Source organism: Equus caballus, chromosome 5, assembly GCF_041296265.1.
Source record: "Equus caballus isolate H_3958 breed thoroughbred chromosome 5, TB-T2T, whole genome shotgun sequence".
Classification (NCBI taxonomy): Eukaryota; Metazoa; Chordata; class Mammalia; order Perissodactyla; family Equidae; genus Equus; species Equus caballus.
In genome coordinates this window covers 83891031-83912119 of record NC_091688.1, presented here as the reverse complement: position 1 = coordinate 83912119, position 21089 = coordinate 83891031, and the positions used below count along the sequence as shown (strand labels likewise).

At 40.1% G+C, this 21089-nt stretch overlaps 1 protein-coding gene across 7 annotated transcripts in view; it reads right to left on the bottom strand.

The window, feature by feature from the left end:
• DDAH1 (dimethylarginine dimethylaminohydrolase 1) overlaps nt 1-21089 on the bottom strand; it is a 125132-nt gene that overhangs the window by 12203 nt on the left and 91840 nt on the right. For all 7 annotated transcript variants that reach the window (XM_070268754.1, XM_005610458.4, XM_023641741.2 and 4 more), the window contains exons 3-4: nt 18548-18621; nt 17619-17738 (exon numbers count right to left, since the gene is read on the bottom strand). In XM_070268754.1, the coding sequence (XP_070124855.1) occupies nt 17619-17738; nt 18548-18621 (194 nt within the window). The remainder of the gene's footprint in view (nt 1-17618; nt 17739-18547; nt 18622-21089) is intronic.

Genomic DNA, 21089 nt, shown 5'->3' with positions numbered 1-21089 from the left:
TATCCCTTGAAAGACCAGACTCAGAGCTCACCAACTGGCAGCCTGTGGGCTAATTTTTCCTGTAGATACAATTTATTTGACATGTACATATTTTTAAAAGTTTGCACTTAAATGCATTTTAGACAGAGAGAGTCTGGCCCCTTGAAGCCATACGAGTTTGCTAATGGACTACCTGGGTTGGTTTCCTCAAACCAGTTATTATGTTCTTTAAGAAAACGAAAGAAGGGCAAAGCCTTTGGTAATGGAAAAAGACAGTGGGTGAAGAGGCTGTACTGCTTCTAGAACAGCAGAGAGGCAGGCTCCAGGGTGACAGACGAGAAATGACCAAACACGCACTTCGCAATGATGTCCAGACCCAGCCTGTTCACTCTGACCCCACCACCGGTGGATTAAAGCTCATTCTCTGAACGAGCAAACAATTCCTTTGTTATCTCATCAGTAGGACATGAATTTATTTATTTATTTGCAATAGTTGTGATTGCTTTGCTGTAAGTCATTCAAAATTCTGTGCCCAGTCTGCTTGACCATTTGTGAAAGCCTCGCCTGGGGGTTATGGAAGAGTCTGTGCCCACATAAGAGTGTTCTTTTATCATTACAACGACGAAGAAAATCATCATTGGGACCTCCAATTCTATCACTCTACATAAGTGTACTCAGGCTAGGCAGCTAGGAAAAAAGTCTTTAGCACAAGTTCAGTTCCCTGAGATCTTCCTGTCTAGGCAGCAGTGTGATGGTAAATGTGAGGGAAAATATATGCATAATATATCCATGTAAGTTTACTATAAATTTTACCAATATAAAGGATATGTAGCATATAATATATAAATAATACTAAAATGTTCAATACTCTTGACTGTAAATTTCATATTGCCCATCGACTCTCACAGAATGCTTCTGTTGATTTTTGCAGAGTTTGTGTATCTGAGGCAAACCTATAGTTACAATCGACAAATCAGTGTGGTTCCAACATGGCTGTTGGTTGCTATTTTTGTTTACACTAATGAGAGAGACCAGTGAAACAAGGAAGACATATACTGGAACTTCACTTATTTGGCAATATCGTGAGCAATATCTTTGCTGAATTGCATAATAGCTTTTGAATACTGGAAGAATATTTCCTCATTTTTCCCTCGATATAATGGCCACACACAACACACTTTTAAGTTTAATCTGCATGATTAAAATTTTCTATCTCACTTTCTTATGTCTAGATAATCAATAAAAGGATAAATAAAGCCCTGTTTTGTAGCATTTGCTGGTTCCTGTGGTATAAACATTCACACCATGGCCAGTTTCAAGTTACCGATGTGACATTACTGAATATGGAGTTGGGAAGGGATGGCAATGGCACGCTGTTATATAATATTACCATCACACACATACAACAGATGTAAATAACTTTAAGAGAACAACTGATGGTAAGATGTAGTAACATAATTAGGAAGTGACGAGTTTTAAATATTTATGACCTTTGTTTTTAATAACGTTTATTTCATTGTAAGTTTATGTAATTTGATTTTTAATAATGGGTATGTTCAACAACCAGCTGTCAAAATTCCTGAAAATTTAACTGGCCCGACTAAGCTGGTAGGAGCTGGTTCCAGCAAACCCCTGCTCTACGCAGGAGATTTCACAGTCTTACAACACTTGGTTCCCAGATTTCAGGGTAAGTTGGCCTTTCATAGCAAGTTACTTTAAGTCGACCTCCACCCTCTTTGTTAATGCCATGGATAATTTTAGCTTTAAAATTTGGCTCATGTAACTTTTGCTTCCTCCATGGGCAGACAATATTTGGAGCTTAGCTCTCAATGAACTTACGAAATACACTGAAGCGATCATAAATACTCAGAAGAGAGGATGGCAAATTGGATGTGCTAAACAGGAGCCTAAATTCATTGACGTCCTCAAACATACAAGAGAAGATGATTAAGTTTCCCTTTTCACACTGACTGATTGGAAGTTTACAGTCTGATCGTCCCACAGACTTTGTCCTGTGGGTAAAAGGAAATGAGAACTCACGGTCTGCATTTTTAAACTCGGCTCCAATTTAAGTCATTGTTTCCCTTTTACATCATCTTTCCCTTTTATTTCTTGTTATGTTATTTTGCTATACTTTATGCATCTTTTCGAGCTGCTTTTACGAAATGAGGTGAGGTATGATTACATATCCTCAAACAGTTCTTCTAAAAAACATGTTTTTAAATTATAGACAAAAATACAAATTATAAACAAAATTATAAATATGAGCTTCTTGTAAAAGATTCAAATATGAAAAGTTATTCTATTGGACTTAATGCAACTGCATACATTTGTCGAACCTCACTGAACTCACATTGAAAACCTCGTGAATTTTATTGTATGGAAATTATATTTCAATAAAGTAGATTAAAAAAAAGTTGAAGTCCTCTTTCTCCCTGCTCTATCCCATCTTTCTCTTTTCTCTTCCCCGTTTCCCTATGGGTAACTACTGTTAAAAGGTTGATACAGGTCCTTCAGACCTTTTTTTTTACACATGTACACATTCAAAACAAAACCTGTTCCACCCACTGAATTTGTCAGTGAAGGAGCCTGAACACCCCAATTGAGAGACCCCAAACTCCACCTCTCTCAAAGGCTGGTACTGAAGGCCCCCGGAGGCTTTGCACCTATGAAGGTAGTTACATGCTGCCTTGTTACTCAATTTCTGTGACTGTTTCACATTGACAGCATTTTAGCCCACATATACTAAGCAGTTCCAATGCCTGAAAACAATGTTACACAAAAATATAATAAATATTGGGACTGTATATAGCTATTTAATGCCCTGCCACTGAAAAACAGTCTTGCTGGCGTGGGCTACTTGATGTCCAGGAGTCACTGCTGTCCCTAAAAGCATCGGGAATGCGCACCTTAACTGTGATATGCACAGAAGTTGAAGTTCTGTGAAACAGGGTTGACGAATCTCATTTATATTTTAGCATGAGGTTTCTTAACCTCAGCCCTACTGACTTTGGGCTCGGTAATTCTTTGTTGTGGGGGCTGTCCTGTGCATTGCAGGATGTTTAGCAGCATCGCTGCACTCCACCCACTACATGCCAGTAGCACCCGTTTCCCATCTCCCATATTGTGACAAAGATGTCTCCAGACACTGCCTAATATCCGCTGGGGGGGCAAAGTTGCCTCTGGTTGAGAACCACTGTTTTTAGGAGAAAGCCATCAAATCTATTCATATTTTAGAAGATGAGCAGATACTTATGGGAAACAGGAGGAAAAACCATAAAAAGAGAGAAAGAAATCAAACTTCCAAATAAGCATACCATTTACTCTTCTATTCTTCCTCTGAATTAATAAGATCCCTAAAAAGAAATGGATTGGTGTTTAAGAAAACAGCTGTTGACCCCACATATCTTTTATAAGGAACCAAAATCTTCTGTAAATGACTACAAACTATGGCTAAGAAGAAAGCAGCCATCTCTACCTTGCCTGCTCTTGTTTGGGGAGTTACCTGGGCTCTCTGCATTTCAAGTTTTACATTTCTGAAGTGGGGAGGAGAAATCTTGGTTTCCTTCTGGATACGGCCTTTGTGTCAGACAGTGCCAGACAGTGAGTGTTGATAAGGGACTCTGAGTGCTGGGAAAGTGATGTCATTCTATAGAAAACTAAGAATCATAAGTTTGAGAAATAGGCAGGCATTTGGAAATCATCAAGCCTACTTCTCTTTTACAGATGCTCAGATAGATGAACAATTAAGTGATTTACTTAAAATCACACAAAAGTGGTGCACTGCAAAGTCAGGACTAGATCCCAGGTCTCTAGACTCAGTCCAGGCCTTTTCTATCGGTCCTGGTTTGGCGGAAAGAGTTTAAGTGGGACAAGGAGGAACAATGTCAACTCCTCTTCAGCCCTCTCCTCCATTCTAAGTTAAGGGGTCTCTCTTCTCCTCAGGATCTAAATATGACTGTCTTGCACCTCTACTCCTTGATTTGTGCAATGTCCTGGGCCAGTGATTCTCAACCCTGCCTACAGCTTCTGAGGAGCTTTTAAAAAAAACTGAGATTTCTGGACCCCAACGACAGAGATTTTTTTATTTACTTGTCTTGAATGGGGCAAATACCTGTATTTCTTTTTAAATGCTCCCCGGGAAACTCTAATACATAGATAGGATTGAGAACCCCTATTCTGTGACGTCTCCATAATCTCTACCAATTTTGGGGGCGGGGGGAGAGGAAGCTTATATTTTCATGTTATCTCTGGCCCCAGCTTCCACTGAATTAGATCCATTTGGAGACACAATTATTTTACAGGTGCTATCCCTTTTTCAAACCATGTCAACATAAGCAGGGACCTCAGTTGTTCTTTGATTGCCTGAAAACCCCTCTCCGCCTAGGGTAATAGATTTTTCTCAAGTTTGGCGGGTTGGAGTAGTGCAGTAATACGAACACTTAGACTCGAATACTAAACGCTGGTGTTCTTCAAAGACCTGACAGCTCTGCTTCGTGGTTCAGACCTCTCCTCACTCCCTTTTCTCTTCTTGCCCTCTCTCCACACTCCTGTTGCTTCTAATGAAGGACATTTTTGCTTTATTGTCTCCTGCTGACCCTAAGCCTTCAAGGGTCTCACCTTTCACCCCAAAGGACTTGTATTTTCCTAATCAAAGACAATTCTTCCCCTAAGAGGAATTCAGGGTTTAGTTCTTCCAAGGGCCTAGTGGACATTGTGGTTGCTTCCCCCATATCTATTCCTCCCTTTCTTAGTAACCACCCCAGTTTTCATTTGTATAGCCACACCTCCCAGTGCAGCCCACCCAATCTGGGGGAAGCTAATTCCACCCCTGTCTCCAGGTCTGAGGCTCTAGGCCAGAGGCTCCTTTCTTGGTTCACAGTACCTGTAGTGTCTCAGTAATGTTTTTATGGTGCCTCTGGCCAAAAAAACCCAAACCCAAACAAACAAAAATCAAAACCCCACAAAACCCCCAATCTAACACTTTTGCTTATTAAGTAGTTAGATCCAAACAACTTTTTAGTAGAATTGTGTGTGATATCTGACAGGCATAGCTGCGCTCTTTTTGAAAATTTGAAATATGCCATGGTGCCCCTGCATGTTTGCTGCAGTGCCCCAGCAAGCCTGGAGGCAGTTAGGCAATTGTAGCTCCAGGGTTATTCACCTCCTGGTTACAGTTAGTGGTTCAGGGATGGGCAGGTGACTGATTCAAAGTAATAATGGACAAGACCTGAAAGAAGCTTCCTTACTTTTTTGAGACGACTGATGTCCACTCCCTAAAGGTGGGTGGGGAAGCATGGAGCCAGCAGGTGCTGGCAGTCACTGTGCCTCCCTGAATAGGAGCCAGCTTTATGATGAAGCTCACCCGTGGAAGGTGGAGAAGAGAGACAAAAGAATCTGTTTTTTTGATGGCATCACTGAGCAGACCTATCAAACCTACTCTAAAGTTTGCGTTGCTTCAGAACTATATGGACCAACAAATCTCTTTCATTGTTTCCATCAACTTGAGTTGGGCTTTCTGTTAATAGCTAGGGAAGACAAACAGTCTTTATCAATTAGGACTAAATTTGGCTGTAACAGAAACTTACCTGACCCCAAAAGTGACTTAAAAAAGTTTATTTCTCTCTCATGTGAAAGGAGTTTTGAGGTCATAGTGTAGGGTAGTGACCTGCCTGTCACCAGGGGTCCAGGTTCCTTCTAGCCTTTTGCTGTGCCATACTTGGGATATAACCCCTTGTCCTCATGGTATAAAGTAGCTGTTGGTGCTCCAACCATCACATCCTTTTTTCAAGTAGCAAGATTCAGGAAGGGGTGAAAGGCATAACTCCTTCCTTTCAAATCCAGGCGTCCTGGATTTCATACCCAGCACTCCTACTTTCATCTCATTGGGCAAACCTTAGTCTTATTGTTATACCTAGTAGAAAGGAAGCTGAGAAATGTGGACTTTATTCCAAGTGGAAATGTGCTTATATTTGAAACTCAAGGTTCAACTAATAAGAAGAAAGAGTGGAAAGGAGGCTGGAGAAGGCAACTGGCTGACTGTCATTAACTGATTCAGAGAGTAACATATGTATATATTTTCTTAGGTGAGGAAAATTGTCCCTGAGCTAACATCTGTGCCCATCTTCCTCTATTTTTTTGTACGCGGGATGCCACCTCAGCATGGCTTGACGAGCGGTACGCAGGCCCATGCCTAGAATCTGAACCTGCGAACCCCGGGCTGCCCAAGTGGAGCACGCGAACATAACCACTATGCCACCAGGTGGCCCTGAGACGTATTTCTTTTACATCCCCACTATACATATTTTGACCACTGCCCCTTTAGGTGCTTGACATACTATCTGAATTCAATTGAGTAAAGGTATCCAAGCCGTCCGGGAAGGACCGATGATTTTAAAGCTTCCAGACAGGCCCCGTGGCATCACTGGCTCCTCGTGCAGGGCTTTGCAGTTCTGCTTGGCAGGCGGTAGGCACTCAATGCCATTTGTTGAATGTTGAATGAATGAATGATCTTTTAGCAGTGCATTTCAGTAATTCTTAAAATCTCCTGATACAATTTCCTATAAGACACACTCACTCAGAGCTCAACCTTCAGTGAAGAGCAAAGAAGAGCTGCCAATGGGCTCTTGGGCCATATCTTTCTGTGCAGTCAATACTGGTCACTGAATCTCTGACTTTAATCAGCTTGGGTGCTCTCCAGAGGCCCTTCTCCAATCCTCCCTCACAAGCTCAGGGATGGGACCAGACAAACTTTTTACTCAAGTAGAGATCTGGGGTTCTCTCCTCCTTCCACTATTCCTACCTGAAGAATTTAGTATCATGTTTGTTTTCAAGACACAGGACTTCAGAGCTAGGAAGGAATGCAGACTTTTCTATGCAAGTCTGAGGGCCTATGTGCTTAATGAAAATTGGAGCAATAAGCACTCACTGCAGATACATTGTATTTTAATATGCAAATATTATCAACAGAGAGGCACTAGATGGAAGACAATGATAAATATCTTTTATTCTGTAAGCACTTCCCCCTAAAAAGATACGGGATTTTAGAGAAAAGTTAGCTCTTCATAAGCATTTATATTTCAATAATCTACTGGAGTTCTGCATGGTCTTCTTTCATATGAGAGCTATTTCCCTGAAGTGCCAGTTATTTTACTCAATATGATATTATTCTGAGTGCTATTAGGTGGCATTTTCTGTTCAAGGACACACAGCAATTTACTTTTGGAATGAATTTTCTCCCCACGCCCTCAGATGCTAATGCAGGAACTGAAGTCTGGTGAATTCCAGACAGAGCCAGTGTTTCTCCCAGTGTGGTCTACGGATTACCTGCATTCGAATCATGCCGTTGTTCCTGGGCTCCATCCCCATTTTGTTGAATCAGAATTTCTCGTAGTGAACCCAAGAATGTGCTGTGTGTTTCAAACGTGCACTCAATGTGATTCTCGGGTACACTAAAATTTGAAAACCACTCACTGGAGACTTTTCAAATTAAATTAACATGGGCTTCACACCTAAAAGGTATTATTACTGCTATTGATGTTGCAACTACTAACTAGTAGCTAATCTATGTTCAGCTCTTATCATTTGACAGCATGTGGATGGAAAAAAGAAATGAAGGACTAGAAAATGGGCAAAAAATGTAAGAGATTCGACACCTTTCAGTTAGCTTCTAACTGGTTTCTTTTGAAACTCTGTACCTTGAGTCACCTCTGGATATGTGGCCACAGCTTTGAACTGGTCCCATTTCAGAAAGAGATAAAAGGTGATGGCTATTGTAATCTATCTCCAAAGCTGCCTTTTCCATCTGTAGACAAGATAGTGTTTGAGTAACACTGGGCCACAACTGCAGCATCCAGTGACCATAAATGAAAAACAGATTTAGAAATATTCTCAAAGATTGCTGGACTCAGATGACATTTTGAAAGATGGAAACCAGAAGAAATAGTAAGCGATTATTCAGAGCAGGGTAATACTATTGGAATGCTTTTGCAGAAGAAATTTAATTTGTTTCTCTTGTATGTCACTATTTCTGAGGAGGTCCAAATTCCAGTGTTGTATCAGGTAGTGCTTTCTTCTCCTTAGAGGCTGGAGAATATTTCATGGTTAAAATGTCACTTCTGATTTAGTGTCTATGTTTTACCATATGCTTTATTAACCTTCAGCCAAGCAATAGGATACTCATCAACACGAAGGCATTTAATACATGTGATTTCCACGGAGAAACAGTAACCCAAAACTCAACCATCCTCCCTCCAGCTCAACTGACACATTTCCTAATCCCTTCATATCAAGGGTACTGGTGATGGCATGGCCAACAGGTGTCCCACAGGTCATGCTGTGATGTACAATTTCAGCCCAAGAGGCAGAAATCATCCTGGGTTTTTTTTGCAGTCTTTTGCCAACTCAATTCAGCCAAGAAACAATAGGACACTGCTGGAGACGGAGGGCATGCAAATGTTAAAGTGATTTTTTTGATGTGCCTCAGGAGTGAGTAGATAAAGATAATAAAAAATAAACAGAAAAGGGTGAAGGATAGACACTCCAAATTCGGATGAGCCAGTGGCTGCTGCCAATGGAAACTGAAATGAGAGCCAACCCCATTAGCATCTCACAAGCTTAAACATCGGATGTCTACCAGAGCTGCTGTCAGTTGGATGTGGCCGAGTATAGTTTAGTTACCAAAATGTGAGTCTAGGTCAGTGAAATCCAGCAACGTACTTTTGCTCACCAGTTTTCTATGGTTTGTTCCTGTGTTGTTGGGGAGAGCTGAGTTCATGGTGACGAGGAGAGTTTGAACTCTTTTCCAAAAATTAAACCAAAGGCACCCGTCTGGTAGTCATTTCTGAAGTCATTTTGTTCATCCTTGTTGCCTAGGGCCTAGTACAGTGCCTGGTAGAGAACAGCAGTTCTGTATATACCTGTCGAAGTGTTGATCTGCTCCTTTTTTCGCCCTTGCCCCTTCACGTCCATCAGTCACAATGCTCTGTTACTTCTCTCAGTGGACCTCACCTTCTGCAAGGTCCTTTCTGTCTTCATGGCTACTTTCCTCATCCAGATCCTCCTGTCCTTTATTTCTGGACTGTGTGATGGCATCTAACTCCTTTTATTACTCCTAATTTTTCTTCCTGTTAAATCTTTACAGGCATAACGCCAGAAAGATCTTTCTGAAATACAATCTTCAGCTTTTACACCTCTGTTAAAAAACTGAGTGGCTCCCCAGCCTGCAGATAAGAAAACCCCTATTCCTTGGCCTTTGGACCAGCCCCAACTTAAATCTTGGATCTTAACTCTCTTTCCTTCCCTGCACACACCCCTTGTTCTAGCCATTGTCTCTTGATTATAGAATAGATATCCCCCCAGTTGTCCTGTCTGTATTGACGACTCCTCCTCTGTGCCAGTCTATTGCATGCTGTTCCTTCAGGCCCACTCAGACTCTGACTCCCGCCTCCTCTGGTCACTCCTCCTCAGAACTCCTATCACCTCTACTAGGACCCTGCACTGTTTATCAGCCATTTACCTTGTGTTACACTGTTACAGTGTTTATCTATTAATGTCCTGTCCTGTTTCTCCAGCTAAACTGAGGGGGCCTTGATGGGAGAGACTGTTTCTCATCCATCTCAGTGTTCCCTGTGCTTGGGACAGTATCTTTCATATAACTGCTGCTCCATAAATATTATTGCTGTTTGGTGCTTAAGAAGCCCAAGCTTCAAGCTCAACTATGATCTCTTTTCAGTCGTCTTTTTAAATATCTTATTGTAGAAGAGACAGAAATAAAAGGTTTTGGAAACCTTACCTTTTTTTCCTATCAGATTTTTATGTAGGAATTAGACAATGATATTGTTGTTACATATCCAATTTAAAAGTTATATACGTAATTGAAGCCTCCTCAAAGAAAAAGGGAACTAGGTTGGAGTCATCTGTGGTTTTCTATTCCCAAACAGGAACGAGGATGTTCAGCTAAGCACAAGTCTTCCATCACTTACAGCCACTGAAAGGACGGTGTCACAGCGGTCAAGAGTCTACAGCAAATCCACTTGGGAACTATCCTTATCGTGGTGTTTTATAATTAAATGGTTGCTACTGTGTGCCAAGTGCCTGCACACCCCATGTCCAAGACACAGACCTTCACCTTGAATGCTGGTCATGAATTTTCCAGTGGGAAGGAACGAAGCTCTCATTTCCTAGTGAGGCTGATTCAACTTTGTTTTTTCTGGACGAGACTGAGTGCAGGAGACAGGGGTCACACAGGGAGAGCTGGAGGCAGAGCCGGAATGACAACCGTGATTTTGGATTCTAAGTTCTCTGCTTTGCCCTCATAGCCATTTTGGCCTTCTAGACAACTATGTTTCTTTAGTAGAATCAAGATATGATAATTTTTTTTTTTTTTTAAAGATTTTATTTTTTCCTTTTTCTCCCCAAAGCCCCCCGGTACATAGTTGTATATTCTTCGTTGTGGGTCCTTCTAGTTGTGGCATGTGGGACGCTGCCTCAGCGTGGTCTGATGAGCAGTGCCATGTCTGCGCCCAGGATTCGAACCAACGAAACACTGGGCCGCCTGCAGCGGAGCGTGTGAACTTAACCACTCGGCCAAGGGGCCAGCCCCAACATATGATAATTTTTAAAAGTAAGTTCTTCTTTAATAACAGAATGGTGTGAAGTTTAACATTTTTTTCTCTTTGGCACAAATTTTCACACATCCAGATGAGGTCCTGTTGTTAGATTTTTCTCTGTGCGTGTGTTGGGGGTGGGGACATGGAAATATGAGTCAAATGCAAATTTCCTGTTCTCAGAAAATAATAACATTAGCGATTCTTAGTAACTTGGAATATTTTAATACGGAATTTTAGCATGCCGAATGTGTTGAATGATGGCATCCAAGTTATTACCCAGTTAGGTGTTATATTTTAAGTTTATACAATGTTGAATTCTAGGCAGCAAAAAGGTAAGGAGTTTCTAACTTTCCATGACTTTAATGTGGATACTGTCTACCTTTACTGCTACTTGGAATATATTATTTTGTACCTATATTCTACAGTGGTTGGCTTCTTCAGGAGCACATTATTCAGGATTCTAAGTCAGGTGCTTTCGGAAATTGCAGGAATCCTTGAAGGCAATGGCTCTCAGCTCGGTCTGTGCATCACAACTACCCATGGAGCTTTTCAAAAATGAGGGCACCTATGCTCAATCTTAGACCCAGAACATCAGAATTTTTTAAGACAGGTCCAGGGCAGCGTGTTTTCAGAAAGTGTCTCAGGTGATTTCAAACCACACCTCTCATTAGAACCACTCACTTAAGATCTCTTAGAGCCTTTCTTTTGTAAGCAGCAGTCGTGGATTGAAAGGCCCCTTAAAAGGCCATTTGCTCAACCACCCAACAGATGCTTGAATTCTCCCTACAATATCCTGTGGAGTCTGTTGAATAGTTTTTGATGTCCCATCATATAATGGACAGAATGAACAGCACTTTAAATACAACTTTTCCTTTTTTTCCTTCTGATATTTTTTTGAAAGCTTGAGAAAAAAACCCAAATGTTATTATTCCCTTTCTCCTACTTGGCTGATTTTGCCTCCTTCCTGCCTTGGGACTGGTGCTGAAATTCATCATGGCTGTTTTGGTTTCACATCTTCAGATTATTTATTGCCCTATCATGCCAAAGCATTTTATTTTGGCCACCTCAGTCTTGTTGGCATACAGCTCTGGGAATATTGTCAGATAAGGCAACTGCTGCCAGGAAAAAGAACATAAACAGTTGTTACAAACTCAGAGGCTATTTGGTTTTGTGTTAATTTCTGAGTTCAGGCATGGGAGATTTAAAAATAAAAAAATCATTGTTTTGTGGACCTGGTGAATACAACTGGAACAGATGACCAGATAATAAGACTAAATTAAACCGACAATGTGTATGTCAGTATGCTTTTCACACATACATCCCAAAGTGGGAAATCTTGTGGCTGCACACTATAATTCCCTGTGACAACAACAACTAAAAATGCAGTCTTTATTTCCTATTTCAATCACCCTGTTGATACTAGTTAGCTCTCATTCTGTCTTTTGGTTTTTGCTACTGCTATTCCAGTTGCCATTAAAGGAAATTCCAGGCAATAAAAAAATATATAAAATCTGAACAAATTTAGGGTTTTTCCATCTTCATTTTTATATGACCATCTATAAAATAACATGGACATTTTTGGACATAAAATCAATGCTGAAGCTGAGTCAAAAGGAGAGGAAATACGGTCTGAGTGACCTCTATTATACAGTTAGTCATTCAACAGAAAAACACACTGTGTGCTATGCAATTTAAATGAGCTGCAGTCTATGTCCTCATTCAAGGAATCTTACAAATGTAGTTATTTCACGAAGTAGATAAGAAACCTAAGACACTTCCATTAAGATGCATTATGAGCATTTTAATTTAAAAGTATAGGTCTAGTGGAATTCCACTTACTATATTTCAGTTCCATTTACATGAGAAAGACACAAAAGACAGAGTGGTGATCTCCTAATTCTTTTCTTACCATATCCTTTTAGTACTTCTATTAAAAGTATTCTTAAATAATAATTCATTGTGATACAAAAGAATAGAATTTTAACAAAATTATTTTATTGAGGTCATATAGGCTTATAACATTGTATAATTTCAGGTGTACATTATTATATATCAGTTTCTATATAGACTGCATTGTGTTCATCACCAATAGTCTAGCTTCTATTTGTCACCATACATATGTGCCCCTTTATCCCTTATTAATAAAAAAAGGCCATTAAACAAAAGTGCAGATGCCAAAAAGAGAAAGTAACTGGTCTGCTACACGGGGTTAAGAAGGTAAGACTGCTCCTCTTGCTGCCCGGCCAGCAGATGGCACAGCCCCCCAACTTGTCAGTACTGCAGCCCCTGGAGCTCCAGTAGGTCAGCAGCCTCCTCATCTGATTAGTTTCAGGAAAATTTTAGTTAAGTGTCACTTCCTCTGCTTCCTTCTCCCCTTCCTTCCCTCCTTTCATCCTTCCTTCCTTTCTATTTTTCCCCCTGACTGAATGCTACTCAGGAGATTGAATTATAAAAATCATTACTGCAAGTCCCTCCGGAGGGCAGGAATTACAATCTGTCCTCCTGTGACAGACAGCATGTAATTAATCCAAGTTCCTGGAAAGGAAGTCAACTTTGGAATGCATCTGGAAAAAGAATGGGTGAGATGTGGTACAAATCTACTCTGTACTATGTCTTTTTTTTCCTCCCCAACTTTATTGAGGTATAATTAACTGTTAAAAATTGTATATATTTAAGGTGTACAAGAGCTGGAGGGGGATGGGAAATGGGGAGATGTTGGTTAAGGAGTACAAAGTGTCAGTCTTTTTTTTTTTCTTAGTTAAAAAAATAAAAAACAGGCTAGTCTGTGGAAAAGACAGGCATCATGTAGAAGGTAACGCATGGGTTTGAGAGCTAGACCCAGCTATTGAAGAACTGTTTCTGTGAGTTAATCATAGCCCACTTCCAACAGTACAATATAAGCATTTTTTCCTAAATTTTCAAAATTGAAGTGTAACACATAAAGTGGCCCTCTGGACCACGACTCCCTTTCTCCTTTAAGTAACCACTATTCTGACTGCTAACAGCACAGAGCAGTTTTGTCTCTTGTTTAACTTTAAATGAATAATGAAATATGTACTTTTCGGCGATTGGCTTCTTTTGCTCAAATCATGTTTGGGAGCAGCAGTTCCAGCGGAGCCAGTGCAGTTCCCATCTTCTTTGAGAAGGCAAGCATTCCTTCCGCAAGAGCACTAATAGGTCTCCTGCCTGTGTATGAATGAATTCATCTTATACTATTTTCTTTTATAGCCTGAGGGGCAGGATGAAGGTGGTACTTCCCCAGGGGCATGAAGGGCGTGATGGAAAGTGTGGGAGAAAAACTATAGAAATGGCAGGTTGCTCTAAAGGCTAAATTTGCTTAGATAATAGCATTCCTAGGATATGACTTGATGCTAATATCTTTAGGAATTGTTCAAATCAGCCTAACCTGCAGAACCTTAGCCATATCAATGGTAAAATGCAGTAATAATATGTCTTCCTTTCTTCCTTCCCTATATTAAATATACTCTGTGTTAATGTGTATTAAATGTACTCTGTTTTAAATGTGCTCTGGGCTTTGTTTAACAGAGACTTGCTAAAGTCTTCCTAGATGGATGATTTCATTTAAATACACAACATGTACACTATTACGTCTACTACGACCTAGACAGGTATGATGACTATCTCCGTAGGAACCCACTTCGTTAGCCAAAAATAGATTGCAACCCATAACAAAGAGTTTCAAGTGGACTAAGACTACCCAGGAACCGTTCAGCTCTCAACTTTGCATAAATATGTAAGAAGTAGTTTTCAGACTCTGAAGGAAGCAAGTACTCAGCAAGCAGTGACAGATGTGGGAAGTAATCGAGCTTCAGTGTGTGGCACAGGCAGGCACAACTCACCTCCGTTTAAATGCTATGCCCTTCAAAGAGATGCCCAAGTGGCCAGGGGCTTCTCTATGGAGACAAGATTGCAACATCAAGATTTTCAAGGGAAAAATAGATATCTAGGACCAAAGTCACATCTTCCCTGAGACAGGTCAGACCCTGGATACCAACAAAAAATGGGAAGGGGAGGACAGGTGGAGAGAGGGAAGGAGAAAGAGGAAGCTCAGCTAGAACAAATCCATGACAAAATAATTAAGAAAGGTTTTCCAATAGAAAAAGAATGAGTATGCATTAGGGTAGGCAACTGGGGAGAGGAGAATCAGGGCCGAGGAAAGCTGATTCTGAAACCAAGAGATCCTATTCAAAATGCCTTACCAACACATCTCAGTATATTCACCTGCAAAATGGAAACAATAAAATTGATATGCTTTCATTACTTGCAAATGGTGTATTTGTCTCTACCCATTTGTCTTCCTGCCTATCTATATCAGTATTTATATCTCCAAAATAGTAGTAGGACTTACCCCACTATCAATTTTATTGATTGTTTTAATCCAGGAGCCAAAACTGCTCTCAAATAAATAAGCAGTTCAGTCCACCAAATCTGAATTTCACCGACCCACCTAGTTTTGACCTGAGAACATGCCCTCACGGAGATCTCATTATTTTTCGGTTCAGTTTATCCTCCTGCTTTCACTACAAGGTAAGAAGACCTTTTTGAAGCTAGGAACACGGCAGGTGGGCATTTGCCAACTCTGCAGGCCAACAGTTTAGGAAGCACATTTGCTGATGGAAAATACATTCTCCAAAGAATCTCTTTCTAGTCAGTGAGGATTATTTATAGCTTCTGACACAGAAAGTTTCAAGTATAGAGTGAACATCATTATTAATACTAACTCAAATGAACTCTACGGGAAGGGGAACTATAAAGTCCTCATAGGATGCCCTTAAAAGATGTCATCTTAGAGAACTTGACAATGGGAAGGGAAGGACGAATGGAGAAATGGCAGTGAGTTATCAAGGCAACAAAGGGACTTGAGGCTTTCTTTTTCCAGGTCATCAGTGATCTTCCTTTCTTCCCTCTTCAATTTTTTTTTTTTTTTTGCAAAAGGAATGATGGTCCAACATCCCTGAAGCAATACAGACCCTTCTGCTCAAAGTCCTGTTGGTACCCAGACTCCTGCTTTATGGAGATAAAGTTATCCTCTCCCTCATTTTAAGTCCCTACCTCTTCAGACTTCACCTGCCCCATCCAGCTGTATCTCTAAGAGCCCACAAGAAAACTCTTCATTAGTTGGACTAGTTTGCTCATATCACATGTATGTACTTCGCTCAGTATTTGCTTATATCATGTCCCTACCTGGAACACTCTCTCACTGAATCCCACTCTGCCAAATCCTTTAGGATCCACATCCAGCCACATTTTCCTCCACAAAGCTTTCTCTGGATATCTAGCCCTAACTCCGTTAGGGCTATTTTATATAGTGTAGGGCTAGTTAACCACGTTATATTACCTCTTAGTTTGTTATGTTAGTTTCTCCAGGCTTTTTGAGTTAGGGACCTATTTGACTTAGAGACCTATTGAGCTAGGGGCCAAGCTATTTGAACTAGGGACCTAGTCTACCCAGAATGGCAGATGGAGCTACTTTTTCTGATATGTCTATCCAGAAGAGGTTCCTTCTGTTAATTCACACAAAGGCACAGTATAGGTCAGCTTCAGCCTTCTCCTTCCCTTGTAATCAATTTCAGACATATGCAGACCAACCCAGCTGCCATGGATGGACACCCACAGTTAGTCCCTAAGGAGAAAAATAATCTTCCTAGCTCCTCTGAGCGACACCATTCATCAAATGCTTTCCTTCAAGACATCATCTTTTTTACATGCAGAAGGCCGACCTAGCCTTGCAGAATGGGCAGAACAAGAGATTCTCTAAATGAAACAGAAAAAGACAGCAAGTTCAAATTCTGAGGCAGATTGTTCTGCAACAATTGTTAAAAGTCCTAGAAATACAATCAAAGATACAGTTTGAGAAAAGGAAGACAGAAAGACCAGGTGAGCTGGCTGAAGACGCTGCTGATAAAGCAGAGGGGAAATTCAGCAACTGGGAGGCAATGACTGCTTCCCAGACAAACTGCGCCAAGTCTAGCACTGAAGTAGAAGAGTAAAGACCTGAAAGGGCAAAAAAGTAAATTATGCACCTTGGGGCACACATATTTCCTCTTTGCCTAAGAGGAGTTTCTAGCTTGGTCCTTTAGTAAGTCCTGTATCCTGTTGTGTGGGACCACCTGAGAAGAAGGGGCAATGGTCCCAGCCTACCATTTAGCATCAGCCTTGTGACCTGGGGTGAATCACTCGATCTAGTTCTCATCTGCAAAACAGAGATAATACCACCTCTCTCATTCATTTATTCATGCATTCACCAGATATTTATTAAGGGCCCATTAGGGGCCAAGCACAAAGGAGCTCAATGGTGAGCAAAACTGATATGGTCTATGTCTTTATGGAGCATCCATATCTTCTCACAGGGTTGTTAGCTACAGAGAAAGAAAGTGTCTTTGAACTGGAAAGCACTGTGACAATGGAAGGTCTTTTTCGTTATCAATGACTTCCACTCTTGATGTGACCTGGGCAAGTCACAATTTTTCTGGGCTCCCTATTCTCCTGTGTGAAATGAGAAAAGTTCCTGTCCTAAAATTTAAGTATTCCAAATGCAACTGAAGAAGGTAAGGTTTTTAGGTACTTATGAATCATAGCTTTCTGAAAGATTATTATGAAATAGCTCAGACCTACAAAAGCATAAGAATAATATGACAACCCCTGTGTAACAACTACCCGACTAAAGAGACAAAACCTTACAAGGAACTCTACTGGTGGCACATCTTCCTTTTCCCCCGAGGAAATAACGGTGATGAGTTTAGTGTTTATTACTGTGAATCATGGTCTTTCGAGGAAATGTGGTGTGTGAGTAAGAATGGTTCACCAGAAAAGAGTTCTTCCTACACTTAGGTGGTCCCAGTTCCTAACGAATGTTTGGTCACAACAGTATACATCAGAGAAAGCTCAAGTACCAGCCTGTTCTCTCCCTGCCACCCCTGCTTGCTGCCCACCCAGCAGGCAGAATTAGAAAAACCATGTGGCAGGCATTGCCTGTTGCACTTAGAAAGAGCATAGTTTTGTATTTACCTTGAGGGCCTTCTGCGCAGATTCACTGGATCCAATTGCAATTAGGTTAGGCCCAGCCATGCTGCAGAAACTCTTCAAATGCAAAGCATCAGCCACAGGGACAGTGGAGACCGCATAGTCCTATGTATATAACAGAAACAAGTGGTTTGTCATTGTAGAATAATTGTAAAACCTATCTAAACCTGTCTGAAACATGCCTGCTCCTCTGGAGGCTGCCAGGGACCCTAAATGTCTGGAAGAAAAGCTGGGACCCACAGGTTTTGGTCTTGCCAGTTAAGTGAAGACTGCTTCTAAGAAAAAAGTACAGAGCCTCCTTCCAGATGTGTGACTGTGCCAACAGCTTTGCTGGTTGATCTATAGAGTGGGCTGCTCTGGAAGGATGTGTCTCAATATCCTGGGCAAACCGGAGCCTCATGTCTTCATGGGGAACAGAGCTTCTTGGGGGTTATATCCCTTCCTGAGCAGTCTGGTGAGTCAATCTATGAATGACCAATAGAGTAAAGGGACCTTGAGAGGATGTATGTGCAATACCCAGCACAGCTTCCAGCACTTAGTAGGCACCCAAGTACAGGGGATCTTTGATTCCAATCTGAAAAATCCACATTTCATCTCAGAATCAATTGGGTCTCCAGATTTTTTTTTTAAGTCATTGATTGTGCCTGGAACATTTGCCAGGTGGTTGTATGATTACACACTTGGAGAAAACCGAAGATGTCCATAACTTTGTCTGTGGTAGCCCAATGACGCCTATTTATTGAGAAATTTGAATTCGATAGCTTCTAAAACTTCTAGCAAACATACACGTTAGGAATTATTTTGTAAAGCTGATGACATATAAATAGCATTATTCATGACATATTGATTCAATGGATCTATGAATATTTATTAAGTAATTACTCTGTGCCAGGCATAAATTATCCTTTACCTACCTTAAAAGTATCAGCCAAGATTTCAGCACCTCGTTGATTTGTCCTTTTGGAAAGGCCCACAAAAAATTCTCTGCCTATAACAAATGTCATGGAACATAGTGAGTAGGTGGCACTGGTGACGGTGTACTCTTTATCTATAAATAATGACCTTAAAGCATCACACAGTTCTTTTTCACCACAGAAGGCAGTTCCACTTGTCCTCTGACCTCTGATCTCCTTACACAAATCTGATTTCAAATTACTGCCCTTAGAAATAAACTTCTTCAAATTCAAAGAAGTGGAAAGTAGAAGGGATGGCAGCGGCTGAGGGGAGAGGGAACCAGAGAGTCAGTGTTTAACGGGTCCGGAGCTTCAGTCGGGAAGGGGAAAAAGTGCTGGAGATGGATGGTGGTGAGGGTTGCACAACAACATGAACGTAGTCAATGCCTCTCAACTGTAGACTTAAAAATGGTTAAATAGTAAATTTTATGCTATGTATAGTTTAACACAATAAGCATAAAGTTTTTATTTAGGAAATAGCAGAGTTAAACACATTCATAATCTGTTATCAGGAATTAAGTAATAGCAATGACAAGTTAGCAGTGCCTCCTTTTTTTTCCCCCTAAAAGAACAATACTAGACATTCTTGATGAAGTTGGATTCCTTCTCTTCTAATGCTGATGTAAGGGCTGAAGAAACCACCTGGGAAAAGTGAGTTTAGTGCTGATGGGGTCTTCAGGTCTGACCTCTGAGAGCTGTCTTTAAAACTATGCATCCATTTATTTCAAATCAAAACATCAAAGATGCCTATCTACAAAGTACTAAAGTTTAGGAGGACGTAACTTTCTACTTACTTGGCTTTTCTGAAATTCTACAATTTTTCTCCTCAGAAGGCAAAACATTAAATAAAAACGGTCTCCTAGTTATAGGGAAACAAACAATTATAGTGGGTAGAGTTAGGCAATACATAAATAAGGGGATTCCCATCCTCCCTTAATTCTTTGGAAAAGAATTCTACATGAAATGTGGAAAAAATATCAAAAGAGAAATCAGTATATTCTTGCCCCAGAACATTAGGGTGAAGTATAAGAAGAGTAGTCACGTAGAAGGAATTGCTCAACAGACTTCACAAATGTTAACTTTAATCTTCACGTTGTCCTTATAAAAGGGGTAAATGACTTAGGTCAAACGATGTTATGATAAACTCCAATGGCTTATGTGTTGGCAGACACAGGAATCTTGGGTGGCACACTGACAGTGTTTTGGTAATGATATGATTGTTTTGTCCTTAATAAAACTTGTTACATACAAATTAAAACTTAAGTAAGGGAAAGGTCTCTCACTTAACAAAAATATTATTCACTTTATTAAAAAAGTCAGCTGCAATTAGAAAACCCCAAATTTCTTAAATTCTTTTAATATAAAAATACTTGTATAAATTAGGTTTATACATACTTTTTAAGAAAAACATTTAATGCATTAAGCAAATTTAAACAAATTTATAATGGGGCTTCCACATTATTTCCATTTTGAAAGACTAAGGTGAGATAGGAAAGTACAAAGAAAAGCAAACTTTTACAAAGTAAGTTGGACTTTTGTTTCTAGCAGTATGACGAACTACATCCCCTAAATGGCCTTTCTGATAAAAATAACTAAAGTGCTAGAACAGAAATATTAAAAAAAATTTTTTGGTTGTTACGTCTCTTTTGTCATTTTCTTCTCTACCAATTTGCTCTCTTTTTCTTTCCCTTCCTCATCTCATTCTTTTATAGGAGAAACCAAGCCATTTGTCCTGTTGACTATCCTACATTCTGGATCTGGCTGATTGCTTCCTTGTGTATTATTGAACATTAAATTGTTCCTTTATTCTTTGTATTTTCAGAAAATTGATAGTTTCCTATAGATGCTTACTTCGATTCTTGTTCAATGGTTTTTTTTTTGATAGGGTTACTGGCGAGGCAGGGCTGTGTTTCTACTGCCTCACATCATGAGGTGCACTCCTGACTGTCACATCTTCAGTGATGCTAGAATGATCTGAGTGTTCAGGTGGTATCAGCCTGACTCCTCTATTATAAAGTTCCCCATTAAGCTTTCATATAATAGTTTTAAAATCCTTTATCATTGCACAGTTCCATTATTGTATTAGGGATCTACATTTACTGGCTAGAATTCTAAAAAGAAAAGCCTTCCTCAATGAAGTATTTGGTCTACTTGAAACAGAATTCATAAAGGAAAGATAGGCTAAATGCTTGAGTCTTTCCTTCACATAACAGCTATCAGAGTAATGAGTTGGTGTCCCAGAAACTTACAATAATGACCAAGACGTTTTTTTAAAAAACTTCATTATCCACTAATGAGTCAAAGAATAAATTATAGTGGAAATCAGAAAACATTTAGAACTAATGATAACAAAAATATTCATACTAAACCACACTGGATTCAGTCTAAAGCAGTTGGAGGGAAAGTTCCATAGCCTTAAATGTTTACATTAAGAAGATGAAAGGTTCAAACCAAAGAGATAAAATTCCAATGTGAAATGTAAGAAAAAAACAACAGAATAAAA